This window comes from Myodes glareolus, chromosome 7, assembly GCF_982192425.1.
Source record: "Myodes glareolus chromosome 7, mMyoGla1.1, whole genome shotgun sequence".
Lineage (NCBI taxonomy): Eukaryota > Metazoa > Chordata > Mammalia > Rodentia > Cricetidae > Myodes > Myodes glareolus.
In genome coordinates, this window is record NC_142032.1 from 61,736,394 (window position 1) to 61,757,011 (window position 20,618).

A 20,618-nucleotide genomic window follows, 5' to 3' on the forward strand; every position below is an offset into this window, starting at 1 on the left:
TTCAACCAATCGTATCCTCGTGCAAACTTCACCAGCTTTTCTCCAACATCATTTTCTGGTCCCGGGGATTCCAGTGACGGGTCCAATTCCCAGACACCACATGCTCTCTACTCCAAACATAGACTTCTCCATTTCCGCCAATCACAGTTTGGTAGCTAGAATAACATCCCATTCTGAGATGTCCCTTTTTGGATCCCTGGCAGCAGAGATGGAAGAGGGGACCTCACAGTGCAAAATATGGGTCCTTCCAGAGAAAGCAAGATGATTGCTGGAGGGAAAAGTGGAGAGTAGAGAGAAATCTTTGGAGGTTCAGGGTGGGGTCTTAGCCTTGGATGTTAGGACCACAAGAAGCCAAGGAAGAAGGGAACAGAGTCTCCTCCAGCCCTCTGAGACAGCACAGTATGCTCACAAGACACCAAGCAGTGCAGAGCCATTGAGTTTGGACTTCTGGACTCTGGAGTTGCAAGAGAACAAGGATGTGTTATTTAAGTCCCACAGTTTATATTCCCCATGACAGCAGCCATAGGACACAGGCAGGAAGCAGCATGACATCTCTGTGTCCCAGCATCTGCTGCCTTTGTCTCATTCCTTCTCCCTGTCCCCCATCCTGCCTCCTTCCTTCTCTACTTTTTACAGTCCTGGGATGCAACCCAGGGTTTCCTGTGTTCCAGGAAAGCACTCCTCTGCTGTTGTGCCCAGGCCTCTCCTCCTATTCTTGATGCCATAGTCTCAGTCCAAGCCTGTTCTCTTCCACTTTAAGAGCAGGGCTCTAGCGTCTGGAGCTCTCAACTGCCTGGTTCTGGCCCTTTCTACTCTCCTCCCCACCATGGGACTATGTGGCAAGGTTGTGTGGCTTCCTGCTGTCCAGGCACCTCCCAGGGCTCCTTCCCCAAGCCTGCCGGTCTTCACAGTCCTCTAGAAGCCAAACATAGGGGATATGAGGAGGGAGAGAAACTTATTTTAAACAACTGGCTACAGCTGAGGAGTAGCTGGACCTCCAAGAAGTGGGCAGGAACACTTGCTCCTGGGGAAGCATTTTTCTCTAAGGTGTTTGTTTACCTGGTTAGACCTGGCCTGCCTACATTGTGTGCCTTCCTCAGAACCTGCTGAGGACAAGGTTAATTCCATTAGAAAATACCTTCACAGGAACATCTAGATGGCTAGATGCCTACTAACATCTAGGTATACAAAAAAAAAAAAAAAAAAAAAAAAAAAAAAAAAAAAAAGATTTGCCATCACACCCAGAGCCAACAAGAAGGCATCGAGCACGTGCAAATGCTCCATCTACCCACAGGGGATGGTGATGGAACTTGGCAGGCACTAAGTGGAGCAGAGTAAATTTGCCTCCTGCCTCCCCCAACCCAGCTTCATGCCCACATGTACGATCATGGCCCACTAGTTGCCCTGTCATCTCTAGGTTTCTCACAAGCCTTCCCCCACCTTCCTGGAGACTTCTGTCCCTCAGGGTCTCTGTGTGCTGTCCCTCTTGACCTTCATCCCCTCTCTCGGACAGGTTCCTCTCTCTCTCTCTCTCTCTCTCTCTCTCTCTCTCTTATCAGCTTTTCCTGACCTCATTCTCCAATGTGACCAACTTGGAAAATACCAAGTCACCTCTCCAGCCTTTTTGTAGTCGTCTATAAGGCACACATGCCTGTGGGCTCCTGGGTATCCATATGACTGACAGATACCCAGCTCCCCCAGAACAGCCGAGATGGAGGAATACCACACCCCAGGGCTCAACCTCTCCAGAGGGCTTATGGGTCACTGGAACCCTGGACTTCTCTTCATCAATTTCCTTCTAGTGTCTGCTCTCACCCCTATACCCCACGCCTGCCAGTAATTAGTCCTAAGCCAGAGGCCCAACTCTGGGTTGCCAAGATGTCACTTATGGTCTCTCACCCCAAAGAAAGCAACAACATGGTAAAACAGCAAGAAGGGATTTTAATCTCCAAAGCCATGTTGAAAAAATGCGCTTCAAGGCACTGGTGAGAGCTCTGAACTTAAACAGGAGGAACTTGGCAAGGTGAGAAGTGGACTGGGTGACTGGTTCTGCTTCAGCTGTGGTCCGGCTGGTCGGCCGTATCTCACTTCTGGCCTCTGTAAGGTAATTTGAATTGATTGCTCTTGCTTGGGGGTGATCTCCTTGTGACCTATCTGCAGGGCTCTGCTGTTCCTGGAAATTAAGCTGGCCTTACCTTTGGGACAATCAGCAGAGACCTTCAGGCACCCTGGAAGTCTTGGACATTGTTAAGGCTGAAGGCAGATCCTTAGTTACCTTTGTATTAAGGGGAGCCCCCTGCCTTAACTATGCCAGCTGTCCCACCCTGCTCCTCCCCCCACCAGCTAAAGTTCCTCCTTTCTGCTAACCCGTGGCTCATTCTTTCAACCGGCCTTAGATGCCCCCTGAAAAACTTGTAGGGAAACTTGCTGGGTGCCAGGGAGCCACACCCCCTTCCTCCTAGGGCCGGAGTAGTTGGGCCTTGAGGTCTCTCAGATCAGTGACTCAGCCAGGAGGGGGAGGGGCAAGGAGGAACGGGGTGACTCAGCATCTCATCACAAGGTTGGAGGTTGGGGTGAAACCATTTCCCACTTAGCATTGGGGCCACCCGCAACCTTCTAGCTCCATTTCCTTCTTCTACCCCTACAGCCCACCCCTGCACTCAGAGAGTCTATGGGCATCTCAGTGCTCTGTGGGGGTCAAGGAGATCTGGACATGGCTCCTCCTTGTGTTATTTAATGACAGCTAATGGGACAGGGGTCTCAGAGACTACCTGCAAGACTGGCAGACCTGGAGGCTAACTCCAAGGAAGGCTTACACACACACACACACACACACACACACACACACACACACACATACACACACACTGAAGTTTCTTTCCATCCTGATGTCCCCAGTTTCTACCCAACCCTCTGTAGAGAGTTGAATGGAGGCTGCAGAGACGATAGGGCTTCAGAGGCAGAAAGAGAGAGAACAGGGGAGGCTGGGACTGGGGCATGTTGGGGGTCACCTTGAAGAGGCAGCATGCAGAGGGAAAGCTGTAAGCTGACCCGAAGCCAGCCAGAGCTGAGCTCTGCCTGACCACACATCTTGGCAGTGAGAAATACAGGTTCCCTAGCAGAACTCAGGCCAGCTGATGTGAGACAGGAACCAGGGTAACCTCTACAAGGCCTGTAGTCCCAGGAACACCCCCCCACACACACACACCAGAAGCCTTCATAGACATTTCCCAACCTCCTGCTGGAGCTGGGGAAATGAGGAAATGGGGCCTGAGAACTGGCTCGGAGGGGCCACCGCCAGAGACTCAGACAGCATGGAAGACCTACTCTACTCTTCGTTACCCTTAACTAAGAGCTCAAAATACACAGGACCGAAGGCAGCCAGAAGCCTACCTCTGAGGCCTGGGCTGCTCCTTCTACCTATTGCATGTCACATTTCCACCACAAGCATTAGACAGAAGAGTGTCATTGTCATGAAGAAGCCCTCAGATACATGTTTGCCTTCCTCTCCATGCTTCTCCGGGCTCACACTACTTCAGTTGTTTAGCTTTTCTGTTGGCAATGTGCATCTTTGGGTCCTCATGTCATGACTCCATAGCTTGATTCTTTGTCACCCTGAATCCTATCCTCCTCTGTGGACACATACCACACTTCTATCCAACCACTTTCTGAAGACATCTGGGTCCCCTCAGATTGGTGCCATTGTGAATAAAGTCCCCACTGTCCTGCATGTGTGCGTTTTTGTGGGAACATACGTTTCTTTTCTGTTCTGTTTCTTGAGACAGGATCTAGCGGCCCAGACTGCTCTCCAGCTGTCCTCACAGTCACAAGCCTTCATGCCCCACTTCAGTCTTTAGCTTCTCAAAGTAAATACCCAGGAGAACAATTGCTGGATTGTACAAGAGGACATTTGGTTTTGAAAGAGAACAGCACACTGTTTTCCAAAGTGGCTACGCCACTCTGCATCCTCACCACAATGAGTGGGACTGCCCACTACACCCCTGCCCTGCCTTAAACCAATGTCGTCATGCTTTTGGATTTGGGCTACCTAGTAGGTGTGCAGTGGTGTCTCATTGTTGTTTCAATCTGTAATTCCCTGGTGACTGCAGGTGCCAGGCATCTATTCTGAATAATTGTCTTTGAGATTCTGTCTTTGGTCATGTGATTGTTTAGACCAGTTGGCCATTTTTGTTTATTTTTTTTGTTTTGTTTTTTGTTTTGTTTTGTTTTTTTTAAGAAAGTGTTCCACCCTATAGCTCAGACTGGTCTGGACCGCACAGCAATCTCCTTCTGACACCTGCTGTTTAAACAAACCTGCTGATTCCCAAGTCACAGAGAAAGGCGTCTTTTTGTTTGCTCCCCCCTAAGTCTCCAGTGCCTCTGGGATTTATCGATCGCTCGGTTTGATGCGAGACAAGGATCATTAATTAACTCTACTGCAATTGCAGCTTATTCAAGATTATCTTTCCTCCACTGCCCTTCCTATCACCTGGACAGATCCACGGGTGACACTCTTCCTTCCCTGCCACCCACTTCTCTGTCAACACCGTCCTGTCTTGATTACTGAACAGAATAGTCACCCCCTCTTCACTGACATGACTGGTGTCCGGGTCAGATTGCCAAATCTCAGTGTCTTGTGGTGGCTTCTGTCTTTCAGCCCACACATCAGCAAAGCTGCCTAACCTCGTGGTCACTCCTCCCGTAAGACACTTTCTTCGGGGCTCCCAGGCACTCCTCTCTCTTGACTTCTGCCTCCAGATGAGTACTGTTTGGTCTCTTTTATTGTGTCCCCTCATTTTAGCCTCATATTGTTGGGAAGCTCTAGGGCTTGATCTTTAGGTCGCTTCTGTGCATAGGTTTTTCACACCCAGCACTTAGCTTCCCCCACTCTGATTGGGATGAAGCCCTGAATGAGGATGATGTACTGCTTCCTTTTTCCTGGACAGCTGCTGCACCCCTCAGTTGCCTTCATCCTCTCCTGTGCACCCAGTGTCCCTGTCTACTCACCCCCCTCATCTCTTTCTCTTCTCTCCTAATAGACCAAGACTCGAGCTACCTTCTGGTCTCTTTACTTTCCAGTGTCCTTGGCTTTTGTCCACCTCCGTAGAGCTGCTCAAATGAGGGCCCTGTGATTGCAATGCCCCCATGACTTCCTGCACCCCATTTCTATGCCAGCTTTCGAGGTCTGCACGAACTGCCTGGTTCCTATTCTGTCTCTCCTCACCTGACATATAGATTCTAGGAAGGCAGAACTTTCTGCATTGTTCCCTTTTCCGGACCAGGGCAGAGCCTGGCATGCAGTTGGTATTCAGTAGTCATGGGAACGCAAGACAAATGCACCAGTACTGGGAGGGCCTGACCCGTGAGGCATAGTGTGGCCCCTGGGAGGCTGCGAAGTGCAAGTCCAGGAGAGCAGTAGCTTCTGATCACCTGAGCCTGGGCTGTCTCACCTTAGAGCCAAGGCTGGGATGGTCTCTAAGCAGTGAGTATCTCCACGAGGAGGAGGAGTTTACATAGAGGGTGCTGGGCAGGTCCGCTCCCCTTTCTGGCCTGTCTTCCCTCATTGCTGGACTGATGTGTGATTCTCCTCTGTACGCTATGAATATGTTTTATTACCATTGGTTAATGAAGAAGGTCCTTTGGTCTATGGCAGGGAAGAATATAGGTAGGCAGGAAAACTAAACTGAATGCAGGGAGAAAGAAGGCACAGTCAGGCAGATGCCACGTAGTTGCTGAAGGAGAAAGATGCCAGACCATTACTGGTAAGCCACAGCCTCGTGGTAAAATATAAAATAATAAAAATGGATTAAGACGTAAGAGCTAGTTAAAAATATGTCTGAGCCATTGGCCAAACAGTGTTGCAATTAATATAGTTTTTGTGTGATTATTTGGGTCTGGGCGGTCAGGAAATGAATAAGCCATCTCCATTTACACTGGACCCTTTGTCAAATGGACAGGAGAGGCCTGGGGTGGGGAAGATGCTAGAGGGCTCCCCAACCTGAGGGCCCAGCCTTTAGGGAGGACCCAGGGCCACCCCTCTTTCTGGAGGGAGGGCCACGTGTTGTAGCTGCACAGACTGATATCTAGACTGGCTTTCCCACCTGCCTCTTCATTCCCCTCACACCACGCAACAGATAAGACCCATGTCCCCACTGAATGCAACTCCTCTGCCCTGGTGCATCTGGAGCTCCTAGAAATCCCTGTGCGCGGTCATAAGCAAAGGGTCCGTCTAAATCCACCAGTGTCAACATATAGTACAGGAGGCAAGGGCCATGCTAAGTGTATCTCCAAACCAAAGGTGGATGACGAAATTCAGAACGTCAGGGGCTGAACACATTGACCCTCTTCCTTCACTGACTGGGGAGTGCCAAAGGCAAGCCTGGCTCAAAGAGGGTTCTAGTCAGCCTCACAAGTCCAGAGAGCCTGGGATCCTGCGACAGGCAGAGCAGGAGGGGGTACTCCAGTATCGGGAAGGGTAGGGGAACTCAGGAGTTCTAGAAGCTGTGGCCCACTGCTGAGTGCTGTCAGTTAAAAGATCAGAAGACACACACCTCAACCTCTACCTTTGAGCCTCCAGGTCCTATGGCTAGCAACTGTAGGAGCAGGTGCATCCAGATTCACACACACATACTGCGGGACTCCTACCATGCACTTGGTATGGGAAAACCCAGGGACAGAGGCAGCTAGTACTCCTTGCAGAGAATGAACTGTAGAGGGTGTCGGAAGTGGGGGGGGGGGCAACTCCAGGCTGGATATCTAGGCTGGCTTCCCCTACCTGCCTCCTCATTCCCCTCAGGCTATGCACCAGATAAGGCCTGCATCCCTACTGACCGCAGCTTCTCTGGCCTGGTGTTTGAGTCAGCCTCACACAGGAGCACAACCGACTGCTGTGTCCTGCCCCTAGTCATGCAGACACACACTGTCCGTTCCCTTCAGCAGCCTGGTCTTTTCATAGACGTCTATATTAGACCTAAGCACCCTGCAACACTATCTGGGGCAGGACTAGGGGACCCAGCATGGTGTCCCAGAGGACTGTTTACCTTGCTCATCCATGGTCCAACAGTTATCTCTAGATAGCAGTCCTAGAAAGCAAGTGACAACTCCAGGCCAGGTCCAGTCTCTTAGATAACAGAGGATAGTCTTAGACCCAGAGATCTCTGCCTTAAGCTCTTGCCCTCACATCCAAGGTTAGGTAATGTTTGGAGTGCTGCCTGTGGAGGCAAGGTCCAGGCTGTGCTCACATACTGTGACCGTAACACTGACCCTGAGTGGGGAGCCTTGACAGAGGTCAAGTGCCCCACTTGGTGCTGGAACCAATGAGAACTGCAGCCCTGAACCTAGGAACCGGAACAGCTCATAGAGTGGCACATATGAACTGTACGGGCAGAGCGAGCCCGAAAGAGCTTCCTGGATCAGATCCTTGCAAAGGCCCTTAGTGTTCCTGTTCTTGCTTGAACATTACCTCTCAGAGAGGACATTCTCCTTAAATGCCTCTCCAGGCTGTGAACTCCCCCATGATGGAGAGATGGACCCCGGCTCTCTCCAACAGCACCTAATTCAGTTGCTGACACCAAGCAGGGAGTTAAGGAGTGAGTTCGTGAAGACCCAAAGTGTAATCACAATCCTGGCCTCTTCTCCCTGTGCACTCCCTTCACGAGCCTTCTCTACAAAATCACAGATCCGGGACCCTTGTATCACTAGATGCATGGTTCCAGGACAGTGCTACATTCTGGATCTGCATGCTAGGTGTTCTAGCCCTAGGAAGAGGGGCATCGCTCTGGGGAGGCGAGTAGGCAGTGGACCTTTAAAGAGAACGGAGGATGCGGGTCCAGAAAGGCTTCAGGGAAAGAACACAGGACGGAAGAGGCTTGGGTTTAAGTTGGTGTCCCGGAGAGGGTCAGGGTCCAACATCTAGGTGATGAGAATCTCATTTCTGCAAGAAGACAGGTGGAGGGGGAGGGACAGCGCCGAGGGAGGGGCTCCCCCCACGGACGCTTCCGGGACTAGGACGGGCGCGGTCTTCCTTCTCCCACGTGATCCGCATCCAGGAATTCTCTGGTCCCGGGAAAGTCTGCGGGCGCGCTCCAGGTCGGCAGTACGCAAGCCTAGAGCAGCGCACGCCTGCGCCCGGGAGGTGTTGTAGGCGGTTCCCGGGTCGTCCCGCCCCGCGCCCGCGTCCCACGTGACTGGTTCGGGGGCAAACAAGCGGTCAGCTGACTTCACGGGACTGCGGCGTCATCCCGGCTATAAGCGCGCGACCTTTATCATACAGCTTCGCTCTTGCCGGGCCGCCGCTACCATGCAGACCCCCGGCTTCTTGCTGCTCGCCCTCGGCCTCCTGGCCGCGTCCGCCTCCGCGCTTATCAGGTGAGGACCCGGCCTGTTCCGATGATGTGGGGCCCGTTCTCCGGAGTCGCGCGTGTTCCAGAGGGTGCTGGAATGCACCTGTGCTTTCAGCCCGGCCTTCCACAGAGCCCTGCAGACTGTGGGGCGAGAGACTCAGAATGCAGGGGTCTCCTGGGTCCCCCTTTACTCCTGTGGTCAGACGGGAGGAGACAGTAGGGTGGCCACAAATGAGTTGGGCTCTAACCTCCCCAGCACGGGGGGTTTCCGAGGCGCAGAGCTCCACCATGGGTGGGATTGTGGTGACTACCAGCTCAGCTGTGGAAGTCGGAATACCCAGTCTGTTCGTGTCCCCCAGAACCTGGGCAGGGCTTTCTTTTTAAGGGACCCTGTTTGACAGCTGTGCATTGGTGTTTACTGAGCAGAAGTTTACTCAAAAATGTTCCCACTGGCCCTGGGTGGTGAATCTCGCTTCCTCCCTCCTGAGTCGCATAAGACCCTAGAGAGAAGAGGTATGGAGTGGCTTAGTTCAAATACCGTGGGTCTGAGGTCTGTCCCATAAGGCGCCTCTCAGACCTTTGGACTCAGCCTTTGTGCTAGATGGGGTCTTTGTGGTGGCCAGTGTCTTCCCACTCTGTGATGGAGTCCTATTGTGGCAGGTGGATGAGGCCACAGGCTGCTGGAGCAGAGCTGGCTCAGCCAGCTGGGCACCAGGGCTGGGTGGGAAGAAGTACAGCCTGTAGGCTGCTAGCTGGGGGTGGGTAGCCTCAGTGGAGCCATTGTAGGGAGTGGCCTGGGCTTGATCCTGCCCTGGCCTTGCCCTCCCTACCCTCAGGCTGGTCTTCTCTGGGGAGAGGTGGCCTTGCAGTGAAGGGAACTCCAGACTCCCAGGGACTAGGCAGCAGAACCAAAGCCACTCCTTGGGACCTTGGGCTGTTGGCGAGTTTCTTGGCCTCTGCAGGATGTGTGCCCCCCACCCACTCCCAGGCCAGAAGCCTTGCTCTTCCGGTCTACCACTCTTAGGCAAGACGCCTATCTTTCAAGAGCACTCCCTCAGCGTGCCAGGAAAGGCCAGCTGTGACCTTGAATACAGATTCCCCGGGCAGGCAAGGTTCACCAAGTGATTGCGGACTCAGGCCAGCTCTCCTTGGGAACAGGAGCAAACTGGGGGTGGAGAGGTGACCTGGAGGACAGGTCGGGACTCCTCACTCTGCTATCTAATGGGAGAATTCCCTATTTAGTGGGCTGCAGCAGGGCTACAAGGAACATGTGTGGGCCACAAGTCTGTGTGGTGGTAGGACATGTAGGTGTACCTGGGTTAGGGTGCTGGGCTTTATGAAGGGTAGCAGGGCCAGCTAGCAAGCTCCTGCATGGTTAGGGAAAGAACTCCCCAGGGAGGTCAGGATGATACTGTCACTGCAAGGCTGGGGTAGGGGGCATATCTTTGTAGAGTTCATGTGGCAGCAGATGTCACTAAGGGCCACCAAGTTCAGTGGTTTAGTTCTGGAGCCCTGTGTGCACCTTGCTTTGGATGCAACTGTACCACCGCCTTCTTTACCACCGCCTTCTCCTCCTGCAGGGTTGGGTTCCCCGGGGGCAAAGGGCACAAGTGCCTGGCTACACCCTAAACACAGCCCACTAGCCACTAACCCAGGAAAGACTAGAGTAGGCTGACCGAGAGGACTAGGGATCAGTGTGTGTGTTGTTTGTTTTGCCTCAGAAGTGAGAACCACCTGTTGGGGATGTGGTTGGTGAAGGGAAGGGCTGGGCACACTAGCCTGTGCTTGAATGTGGGGAGCGGGGCAGCCTGGAGCCCTCTGTGACAGTGCACTGAGGAGTCTGTGATGGTGATGGGGTGCCCTTAGCTGACTGGGTGGGCCGTTGGGCCTATGGCTTTGGGGCAGGAGTTTATTAAATGCCGTGGCCAGTTTGAGATACACGGTGTCATCTCAGTGGACATAGTTTGCTAGAAGCACCGAGGAACATGGTCATTCTGGACTAAGAGGCCTGCCCTAGCCTGGCCTGGAGTATCCTTGGGTGGGAGTTTGGAAAGTTGTGCCCTAACGTACTCCTATCCCATCTTGTCAGAATCCCCCTGCACAAGTTCACATCTCTCCGTCGGGCCATGACGGAGGTGGGCGGCTCTGTGGAAGACCTGATCCTTAAGGGTCCCATAACCAAGTACTCCATGGAGTCACCTGCTGAGACCAAGGAACCGGTGTCAGAGATACTCAAAAACTACCTGGATGTGAGTGGGGTTGTATTTTGGGGGCTTGCTTTGAGGGGTGAGTGTGGAAGGGACTAGCTCCCTGGGATGAGAGCACTTAGTCGGTGAGGTGGGCTTGCAGGTTCAGCCATGCCATTCCTTGCCCAGCAGCTCTTCATTCCTGCCATATGGCAACCCTTGCCCCTCCTGCCTTGACAGGGGCCTGCTCAGGCTAAAGGGTGGATTAGGGTGGCCTTGCTTGGTCCTTGCAGAAGGTTCTTCCTGGGTCTTGAGCTTTTCCCTTTGTTTTGTGTGTGGTACTAGGCCTGAGCCTAGGTCCTCATGCAGGATGGGCCAGTGCTTGGTCACTGAGCTACATCCCCAATCCTGCCCTCTCCAATCCCACATTCAGTCTCGAACACTGACTTTTCCGTTCAGAGCTGACTTTCTAGCTCAGAATTGCCACTGCTCTCAAGTCTCATTCTCAGGACCATCCCATGGTGTGTAGAATGTCCTGGAGTCAAACCCAGTCTGGCCTGAGCCTGCCGGAGCAGTTACTGGACCTATTTAGGTGTAACTTGCTGGAGCCTTTGTGTGTGCGCGTGCATGCGCGTGTTCGTGTGTGTGTGTGTGTGTGTGTGTGTGTGTGTGTGTCTGTCCCAGTACCATCACTTTGTCATCCTCCCCAGGATCTACCGCCTCCTTGCTTTTTTTTTTTTAAGGCCTCACCCCCTTCTTGGGGATTGAACTGATTAGGGCCTTGTACATGGTGGGCAGTTGCTCTGCCACTGCCCTCTGTACCCACATCTCTTGTGTTTTGAGATGATTGCCCAAGCTAGCCTTGAACTTGGAATCTCTTATCTTGGTCTTCTGAGCAGTTGAGATCACAGATCTGGCTCAGCAACCCACCGTCTTTGCAGGGAAAACAAGCCCTGAGGGAAAACCTTCTGCAAGTGCCAGCTCTGTGGCAGGCTCTGGACCAGAACCTGGCATCTCTTAGGCCCCTGCCTCCAAATCGTATAAGCCCAGGATGACTGTGCAGCCCTGGGCTTTGTGGCCCACTGGGCTGAATTAGCAGTGCCCTCTGTCTTGTCTGTCCCCAGCTGTGGCAGTGACAGGAAGCGTGAGGAAGGTGGAAGGTCTGTGTGTCTGGGTCCAGCTGACTAGTTCCTATATACACGCGCACACACACATGCACGCAAAGTACAGTTTGCTAAGCAATGCTCTTTCCCCCGTTACTTCTCTTGGTTTTTCTGATGCTACCTGGAGTTAAGTGGAATTAGACCCAGGGCCTTATATACACCAGTGGCTCAGGCTTCTTCCTGGGCAGAAAGAGTATGAGGGACCCATAGCCAGTAGTTAACAACTAGGTTTTCCCTCAGAGGCATTTGGGAACTCTTATGTCTGCCTAGTCCCTGGAGTTGGCAGCCCTGGTTGTCCCTGCTGTCTCTGAATAAATGGGTAACTAAGGCCAGACTTCTCTATGAAGCAGTGACCAAGTTGAGGCCAGTACCACTGCCTCCAAGGGTAGCCCATCTCATCATTGATTCCAGAGGACAGTCTCCAGACTAAGGTCTCTCAAACAGCAGAAGGGTTCTCCTGGCTGGTCTTAGGCATCACTGTACTTGTGGAGGGCCAAGCCTGCCTGACCATTAGTGTTATAGTAGGTAAAGAGACCCAGATTTTTGTAGTTCAGTGCTGGGGTCTCATGTCCATCCTTCTAGAATCTATTCTTTGTTAATCTCCCTCCCGTTCAGTTTCAGTAGGTGGAGATAGATGTGCTAGCAAGGCCTGCACCCCAGGGTGCTCCCTGCCTCAGCCTGGGCCTTTTTAGGCTTGGTTTCCTAGCCAGCCAGAAGCCCTCTCAGGTAATCTCTCTTCACCCTTATGAACATTGTTCCTCCCCTAGGCCCAGTACTATGGCGAGATCGGCATCGGGACCCCTCCACAGTGTTTCACAGTCGTCTTCGATACCGGCTCCTCTAACCTGTGGGTCCCCTCCATTCATTGCAAGCTGCTGGACATAGCCTGCTGTGAGTCTCCTTGAGGTCCTCTCTCCCAGCACCCTGCCAAGGATCTAGAGGAAAGACTAAAGGCACTCCCTAAGGTGCCTGGCTCTGCTGTCTTACACTATTAGCCATGCTCAGTGGCCTTTGGAACAACCAGGGTGACAGGCTCTGTTGTGGGGGCCCCTGAGCAACTGGTATTGACTTCCATTTTTCTGGAGAGCTGGGATCTTAGCCCCATCTCTTTGAAGTCCAACCTTTCTGGGAGGCTATGGGAGGCGGGTTGCACTTGAGATTTGCAGATACCTAGATCCAGATCACCTCCTGGGCAAGGTTTTCCCACCTGTCCACCACATCCAACAGCGCCTGCTCTCCTGCTTTGCCCTGTGGTACCCACTTACCAGGTCTGGTCAGCTGCAGCTTTGTCATTGAGGCTGGGGATCTTGCTGGTCAAGGATGGAGCAAGCTGAGTGCTGGGCCACCTGTAAGGCCAAGATCACTGCCTTGGGTATATAGCTCATGGCCCACGGGGTCCTCAGTATGTGGGTATACGTCATGGCCAGAGGTCAAGGTGGAAAAGTGGCCCAGGCTGCTGGCCCCACAGCACCCCAGGGAGGCCAGAGACTATGGTGGTGGCACGCAGACTAACGGCCCTTCCCCCCTGCAGGGATTCACCACAAGTACAACAGTGGCAAATCCAGCACCTTTGTGAAGAATGGCACCTCCTTTGACATCCACTACGGCTCAGGTAGCCTCTCGGGGTACCTGAGCCAGGACACTGTGTCGGTGAGTTCCTGCGGCCTGTCCCGGACCCCAGAGGCCCTGTTGTGGCAAGGGGTTCATCTTGGGAGCACCTCCAGCTGGGGAGAGAGGGCTCTTGAATTTAGATGGCTGTGCTGTGGCAGTGCTGGGTGGTAGGGAACAGAGGCAGACCTGCTAGATTAGGATGCCACTTGAGAAAGGCCCTGGGGCAGGAGGGCCCAGCATGCTTGGTGGTAGGAAAGGAAATGGGCAGGACATGGGAGTGGGCAGCCTTATGGTGTGTAAACTGGAGGGATAGCCGGGAGTTCCTGGAGTTAGTAGAGTGAGTGGGAGAGACAGAGCTGGGGTGTGCAGCGTTGGCTCGTGAGGACTACAACCCTGAGCAGCTGCTGACAAACCCTGGCCTGACCAGCAAGCCATGGGCAAATCTGCTGCTTGTTACCGGGGTTGGGGACACTGGCTGAGGAGGACTGTTCTAGATGCTTTAGTCTTTTTGTTTATTTTTTGTTTTTTGAGGCAGGGTTTCTCTGTGTAGCCCTGGCTGTCCTAAAACTTGCTCTGTAGACCAAGCTGGTCTCAAATTCAGAGAGTTCTACCTGCCTCTGCCTCCCGAGTGGTGGGATTAAAGGCATGCGCCACCACCGCCTGGCAGCCACCAGAAGGTCTAGGCCAAGGGGCCAGGCCTGGATCCAGAAAGGGTCCCTGAAACTTCTTGAGGCTGAGATGGGTTGGAAAACCCTGTCCACGCCAGAACGAATGCTGTGAAGGAGCCGGGAGAGAGAGTGCGTCTGGGATGGGCTCTTCGTCTGTTTGTAGGGGGATCATATAGGCCAAGCCTGAGACTCATGAGTTAGCATCAGGATAGCAGGGTTGTAGGGGTCAGAGGGCAGGGAGTCCAGCCAACATTCTGTCCACCTGGCCTTTGTCTGGAGAGCGACACCTTGTGCCTATGAGATCAGAGCTCTGACCTTTCCCTGTATGTAGAGGGCTCCTTGTGATATTTCTCAGGGGCCTCTCAGCACACAGGATGTTAACCGCCCGCATTACGTACATCCTTCTGACATGTCCTCAGCAGCAACTCTTTCCATTTCCTGATCTAGTTCTGTCTGCAGCCTCGGCTTGGTGGGGTGGGCGGATGGGAGTGTGGCTTCAGGGTGGCAGTTGCTGTGGCTTACCCAGCTGCTCAGGCTGCAGACTCAGTGGCGTATCCCCAAGTCTAAGGCAAATACAGGCCTGTCTTGGTGGATACAGATATGGAAGGGTGTTAGTAAGATGGGAGCTGAAACAGTGGCATCTCTGTCCCTTTGCTCCCTCTTCTCATCTCTGGCTAACACAAAGACCTCGTAAGTCCCTCAGAGAGCTATAGTTTTTTGTTTTTTTTGTTTTGTTTTGTTTTTTTGACTTCATGTCCTTGACTCTAGTTGTGTGACAATATTCAGCCCTTCTATCTGCCCTCTCTGCTTTTTTGCCTGTCCTGAGAGGGAATGTCAGCTGAAACATGTATTCTGGCCTGCAGGTGCCGTGTAAGTCCGAGCAACCAGGCGGTCTCAAGGTGGAGAAACAGATCTTTGGGGAAGCCACCAAGCAGCCTGGAATCACATTCATCGCAGCCAAGTTTGATGGAATCTTGGGCATGGCATACCCTCGCATCTCTGTCAACAATGTGCTTCCGGTCTTTGACAACCTGATGCAACAGAAGCTGGTGGACAAGAACATCTTCTCCTTCTACCTGAACAGGTGCAGCAGGCGAGGCGTGGTTCTCACCTTCCCCTGGGCTCAGCTCCAGGGGGAGTGATAGAGCTGGAACTTGCGGGCTTGGTCATGACATCAGACCTGAGGGTGTCTGGCAGGCAAGAGTGACTATTATCTGCCTGGGAGAGGCCATATGCCAGGGGCTTCCACCAGGAGATGCTGGTGGCCTGGGTCAGAGTCTTGGCTGTTGGGGTCTTCCTCCTATGACTAGAGTCCTGAGACTGGTGAGAGCAGATGTGGTCTCTGCTTGGTCTTCTGGTTGTTAGGAGAGACATGGGTATGAGCCCTGATATGTGACGCACACAACTCTGGAGCCTTCGCTGGGGCAGAGGCAGAAGTCAGAGAGCTCTGGTTATACACTGAGAGTGGCAGACCTTCCTGTTAGTGAGATCTCCCCACAGTACAAATGACACTGACACACACACCCCACCACCCCCACCCACACACACGCGTGACCTTGCAAGGACCCTCCACCTTCAGTTTCTTCCCTCCTGCAGGCCTGTCCAACAGCTTGCTTCAGAAACTTCAGACAAGATGGACAGCTGGGTCCATGGGGCTCCTTGCTTGCTGGGCTCAGCTCCTGGGTGTAGACAGGGTGTAAGTAGGTGGCCTCCTGCTCTGAGCTGCTGCTGTTGACCACACCCTCCTTTTTCTGGGCTGGCTGACTTGCATGCCTCAGCAAGGGTGATCTCCAAATGCCCACTCCATGCTGTTTCCAGGCCTGACCCCTAGCTCCTGACTGTGGGTCACTGGCCCTGTCCAGCAAAGAATCTTCTAATTTTGCTTTTCCCTGTGTACTTTTGCCCCTTACTCAGCTCTGAGCAAAGTGACTTGTTAGAGGCAGGGGCATGGGTGAATGGACAGGGTCATTGGACCCCTGGGCTCTGTTTCCCTAGTGCAGGAGGGGCCCCAGAAATTGACCAGGCTGGGCCTAGTGGCACCTGCCTTTAATCCCCACACTCAAGAGAAAGGGGCTGGAGGTCTCTGTGGGTTCAAGGACAACCAGGATTGCATAATGTGCTCCAGGACTGGACAGCCAGGACTACATGCAGAGACACTGTCTGAAAAGGTGGACCAGGTCACATGGCGTGAGACCTCTGTTTTGCTTTTCAATAGTAGCCTTTTCTTGGGCCCATGGTGCGATGGCCTAGTGCCACCTGCCTGTAAGTCCCAAGGCTCAGCTCTGGGATCTCAAGATAACCTCTCTTGCTGGAGTCTGTTTTCTAGGAGGAGGCCCCAGGCTCAGCAAGTTGGAAAGGATGTGGTAGCTATAGCCTAGGCCCCAGGGCGCTAACCCTGCCAGCCAGGTCCCAGATTGGTGACCCACAGATGTGACTGCTGAGCAAGCAGGTGTGAAACCTGCAGAGTGAGGGGCTGTGGCTCTGTGACCAGGTGTGTGGGTGGGACTTGGATGAGGCGGGGAGAAGCAGGGCCGGTACCCATCGTGTTTCCATCTGGGATTTCAGAGGTGATGACAAGCAAAAGCCAGGCAGGGTGGAGTCTGGGGCAGGAGAGCAGGGTGAGGCTCAGGGCCTCTGAGTAGATAGCATAGGCCCCGAAGAAGGCGAAGAGCCCAGTTAGGAAGGCCTGGCAGGATGGCAGATCCTGAAATGAAAGTTTTCCTTAAGTTTTTGGTGATCGTGCCCCAGGATGATGCCTGACCAGGCATGACACTCAAATTCCTCTGCCCCTTAGCTTCGAGGTGACAAGCTCATCTTACTGCTAGTATTCAGCACTGCAGCTACCTGCCACACTCCCTGTGTTCCACTTGAGGGCCTTGCGATGGGCGTTTCATGAAACAGGTGGAGAGTTAAGAGAAGGATTTGGAGGGGAAGCTGAAAGGCGGGTGTGGAGAATTCCTAGACAACAAGTGCTGCGGCCATGGATAGAGCCAGCTTAACCTCTCAGAACTATGGCTCTGGCTTCGTAGAAGCCTGCCTTGAGTTTTGCCAGGCAGAGAGCATCCCTGGCCTTCAACTCCAGCCTGACTCTAGCCTTGGCTTTGGCCACCCAGCCAGCAATCCTACAGAGAAGGGCTAGCTGTACCCAGCAGTTTATGTGAGACTAGGCTGGAAGTTCCACCCTGGGTGAATGGCTCCACCTTCCTCTTTTCTCTGGATCTTCCCATCCCTGTGGAATCTAGGATGTTCAACAGGGCAGCACATCAGAAAACATGAATTTTGCTTAGGATCTGAGCCCTCGGCTGACTATTCCAGGCAGGCAGGGCATCATGAGTGCATCATGTTGGAAATGTAGTGGATGTGTTGTATCTTTCCACAGTATTAGAATTTATTGAATAGCTATAAATTCACAATCTAAGTAGGTGTTATTTACTGCAGTTTCCCTGGTAATCCCAGTTTTGCTTGATAGCCAGCCGCTGGGATCTCAGGTTTTTACTCCCGATCTTTGCATTCCTTGTTGTGTGTCTGGGTGGGAGTATTTCCACGTGAGTGCAGTTGCCAGTGGAGGCCAGAAGAGGGTGTTGCGATTCCCAGGTGCTTGAGTTAGAGCTGTTTGGGAGCTTCCTGACTTGGGTGCTGGGAAGTAAACTCAGTCCTCTGCAAGAGCAGCAAGCTCTCTTAACCACGGAGCCATCTCTCCAGCCACTTTTATTCCGATCTTAATTACAAATACTAACAGCTCACATAATACTGTCTGTATGTTCAGGTACAAAACAGCTAAGAAAGCATTACAGAGGCTGCAGAGCCCGGAGAGGCTGCATAGAAGCTGGAGATAGAGTTGATACAAACACCAGGAAGAATGTAGGGAAAACCGCATAAGAAGTCTTCTGAATCACAGACAGAGATGCCAGTTGTAGGTTTTGGCAGCGGGCCTTTTTCAGGGTCACTTTGGAAGTACACTGAGTTCAGAGGCAAGAGAATCTATTTGAGCCTACAGCCGGGGGACAGAATCAGGAGTCCTTTGCCATGATAGTATTCCTGGACCAGGCTTGTGGTATACCTGCTGCATTTCAGCCTTGGGTAGCCTCTTTGGAGTCCCAGGTGAAGGGTTTCCATCTGGTGTGACTGATAAGCTGGAGTCTGTTGGAGCTAGGATCTGATAGTCTCAATTGTTGTTTATCAATTTGTGTCCTGGTGTGCTGACGCGTGGTGGGGATTTGTTTGTGTAAATAAGATGTAGAGTCATTCTTACTGCTACTTCACACGCAGAGCAGAAAGCAGGCTAAGGATGATGCTTTATAAAGTAGAGAAACTCAAGTCTAGGCACAGAGCAGGTCCTGTACTCAACGGCTTCCCAGGTCTCTCTCCCAGGAGACCCTCCTTGCCCACACTTAACCCCTTCCTGGCTCCGTTCCACAACTCCTATTTCTTAACCCCTGTTCTCTGGCTCTCTGATGACCCTCCTGTGCTAGTGAGTGGAGACTGACTGATTGCTCTCTTCCCAGGGACCCCAGTGGGCAACCTGGAGGGGAACTGATGATTGGCGGCATTGACTCAAAGTACTACGAGGGGGAGCTGTCCTACCTGAATGTCACCCGCAGGGCCTACTGGCAGGTGCACATGGACCAGTGAGTCGTGGGTGTGGCTGGGGTTGGGAATGTTATGTAGGGGTGGCATGTGGGAAGCTGGGAGCCCTATCAGCCATTTGTGCTACTTTGCCATTTGAGTCTTCTCATTCTGTAACCCTGGACCATTCAGGGTCCTGTGTGAGTTGGTTGGTCCTGACAGAAAAGAAGCATGTGTCTCCAGGGCTGGATCTAGACAAGCTGTGCCCCAGATTCACTGTGTCAGGGTGAGGTGACAGATACACTCTTGCCCTATAGGTTGGATGTGGCCAATGGCCTGACACTGTGCAAGGGAGGCTGTGAGGCTATTGTGGACACAGGGACGTCTCTTCTGGTGGGGCCTGTGGACGAGGTGAAGGAACTGCAGAAAGCCATTGGAGCAGTGCCTCTGATCCAGGGCGAGGTAAGCCATAGGCTTGTGTGGGCTGGCCGGCAGGCAGAGGGGATTCCAGAGGCCAGACCCTCAGGACATGCTGTCTTTGTGTCTCTCAGTACATGATTCCTTGTGAGAAGGTATCCAGCCTGCCCTCTGTCACCCTGAAGCTAGGAGGCAAAAACTATGAACTGTCCCCAGACAAGTATATACTCAAGGTGAGTGGGTGCGGGCGGTGGCAGTGTGAATCTGGGATACCGTGGGTGAGATGGGAGCCATGTGATCATGTGACTCTTCTGGCCTTGCAGGTGTCGCAGGGTGGAAAGACGATTTGCCTGAGCGGCTTCATGGGCATGGACATCCCCCCTCCCAGTGGGCCTCTCTGGATTCTGGGCGATGTCTTCATTGGCACCTACTACACTGTGTTTGACAGAGACAACAATAGGGTGGGCTTTGCCAAGGCTGCCACGCTCTAGCCTGCCCTGTGCCCACCGGCAGGGAAACGGATCAGAGTCCAGTAGAGGCAGCCAGCCAGCCCCACCTTTCCACCTGCCCCGCTCACACACATTCACACTCGCCTGGCATTGACGGGCCCCTGGGAGGCCTGGCTGGCGCTGGCCCAGCTGTTCTGTTCTGTGGTTCTGTCCCTGGGTTCAGAATGCTATCCTCTGCCTGTCTGAAGAAGGCCAAGGCCCACCCAGTATACAGGCTGCCTTGAAAGGCCCCTACTGGTTTGGTAGCTTGCCTTGTCCTGCTTCCCTTTTCTGCGGAAGGGCAGCATTCCAAAGTAGGCAAACGGGTCTTAGGATCCCTCCTAGAAACCTTACCTGACCCAGGGCCCTCACCCAGCCTGGGGATGGCCAGGCTCCACTGCCCCACTGCCCCCTGGCCTGAGAGAGACCTGAAGACCAGCAGGAAGGAGCAAGAGGACAGAAGCAAAGCTATGAACCGGGGTGTTACCTGGGGCCTGACCCCACCCACCCTGGAAAGCATGCCTTAGCCCGGGGCAGAGGAAGGATGGCTGCCTGGTTTTGACTGGCCTCTGCTGTGCTCGTTTTTTTGGGGGGGTTAAGCAGCTGGGAGCCAAAGTTGGTATACAAATACAGTTGTTTTGGGCCTCGTTCTCTGTGTTGGTGTGCTCTGTACTGCTTCTGAAATGGGGTCTGAGGATGGAGACACAGTGCTTCTGAGGGCTCATTCAGGGTCAAGCTGGCCTGGGGTGGGTGGGGCTAGAGCCTAGGTTTGGCTTCTAGGGCTAGGCCAGCCCACAGAGGGGACTCCCAAGGCTCTGGCTTGCTGTTCCGCTTTGTGGGCAAGATGAGTCTGGCCTAGAACTGGCAGGTTCTGGGACCTCAGGCAGTAGTCAGCAGCCGGATGTGGCCTTGGCTGGAGACTGGGACAGGCCTACAATTCTGGGGTAGGGCCAGTGTTGAATCATTTTCAGAGGTGGCCAGGCCAACACCTGCTATACTTTGCCAGGAATCCAGCCTGTCCCCAGAGAACATGGAATGAGCCCCAAAGGGTATCTAGGGCTCCATACATTCCCGTCTCAACAGTCAGTCCTTCGACTGTTGCTGGGTCTGTGGGCAGCCTTCCTCCTGCCTGGGCCTCTGCCAGAAGCAGCCTTCTGCCTTTTGAATCAAGCCAGTG

At 53.2% G+C, this 20,618-nt stretch overlaps 1 protein-coding gene across 1 annotated transcript; it reads left to right on the top strand.

Annotated features, from left to right (window-relative positions):
* The first annotated feature begins 8,208 nt into the window (after positions 1-8,208).
* Ctsd (cathepsin D) lies at positions 8,209-20,091 on the top strand. The gene is made up of 9 exons (XM_048457916.3): positions 8,209-8,367; positions 10,432-10,591; positions 12,459-12,582; positions 13,223-13,341; positions 14,834-15,054; positions 18,476-18,598; positions 18,854-18,998; positions 19,088-19,186; positions 19,277-20,091. Exons 1-9 carry the CDS (start codon positions 8,300-8,302, stop codon positions 19,442-19,444), a joined length of 1,227 nt encoding a protein of 408 aa, XP_048313873.1. The 5' UTR covers positions 8,209-8,299; the 3' UTR covers positions 19,445-20,091.
* The last annotated feature ends 527 nt before the right edge of the window (positions 20,092-20,618 follow it).

What these genes read in the sequence shown, in the direction of transcription:
- Ctsd (XM_048457916.3), top strand. Translation starts at nt 8,300, where the DNA reads ATGCAGACCCCCGGCTTCTTGCTGCTCGCCCTCGGCCTCCTGGCCGCG. An exon ending in TCCGCCTCCGCGCTTATCAG is followed by an intron (nt 8,368 to 10,431) that starts GTGAGGACCCGG and finishes CCATCTTGTCAG; the next exon opens with AATCCCCCTGCACAAGTTCA. An exon ending in TGAGCCAGGACACTGTGTCG is followed by an intron (nt 13,342 to 14,833) that starts GTGAGTTCCTGC and finishes TCTGGCCTGCAG; the next exon opens with GTGCCGTGTAAGTCCGAGCA.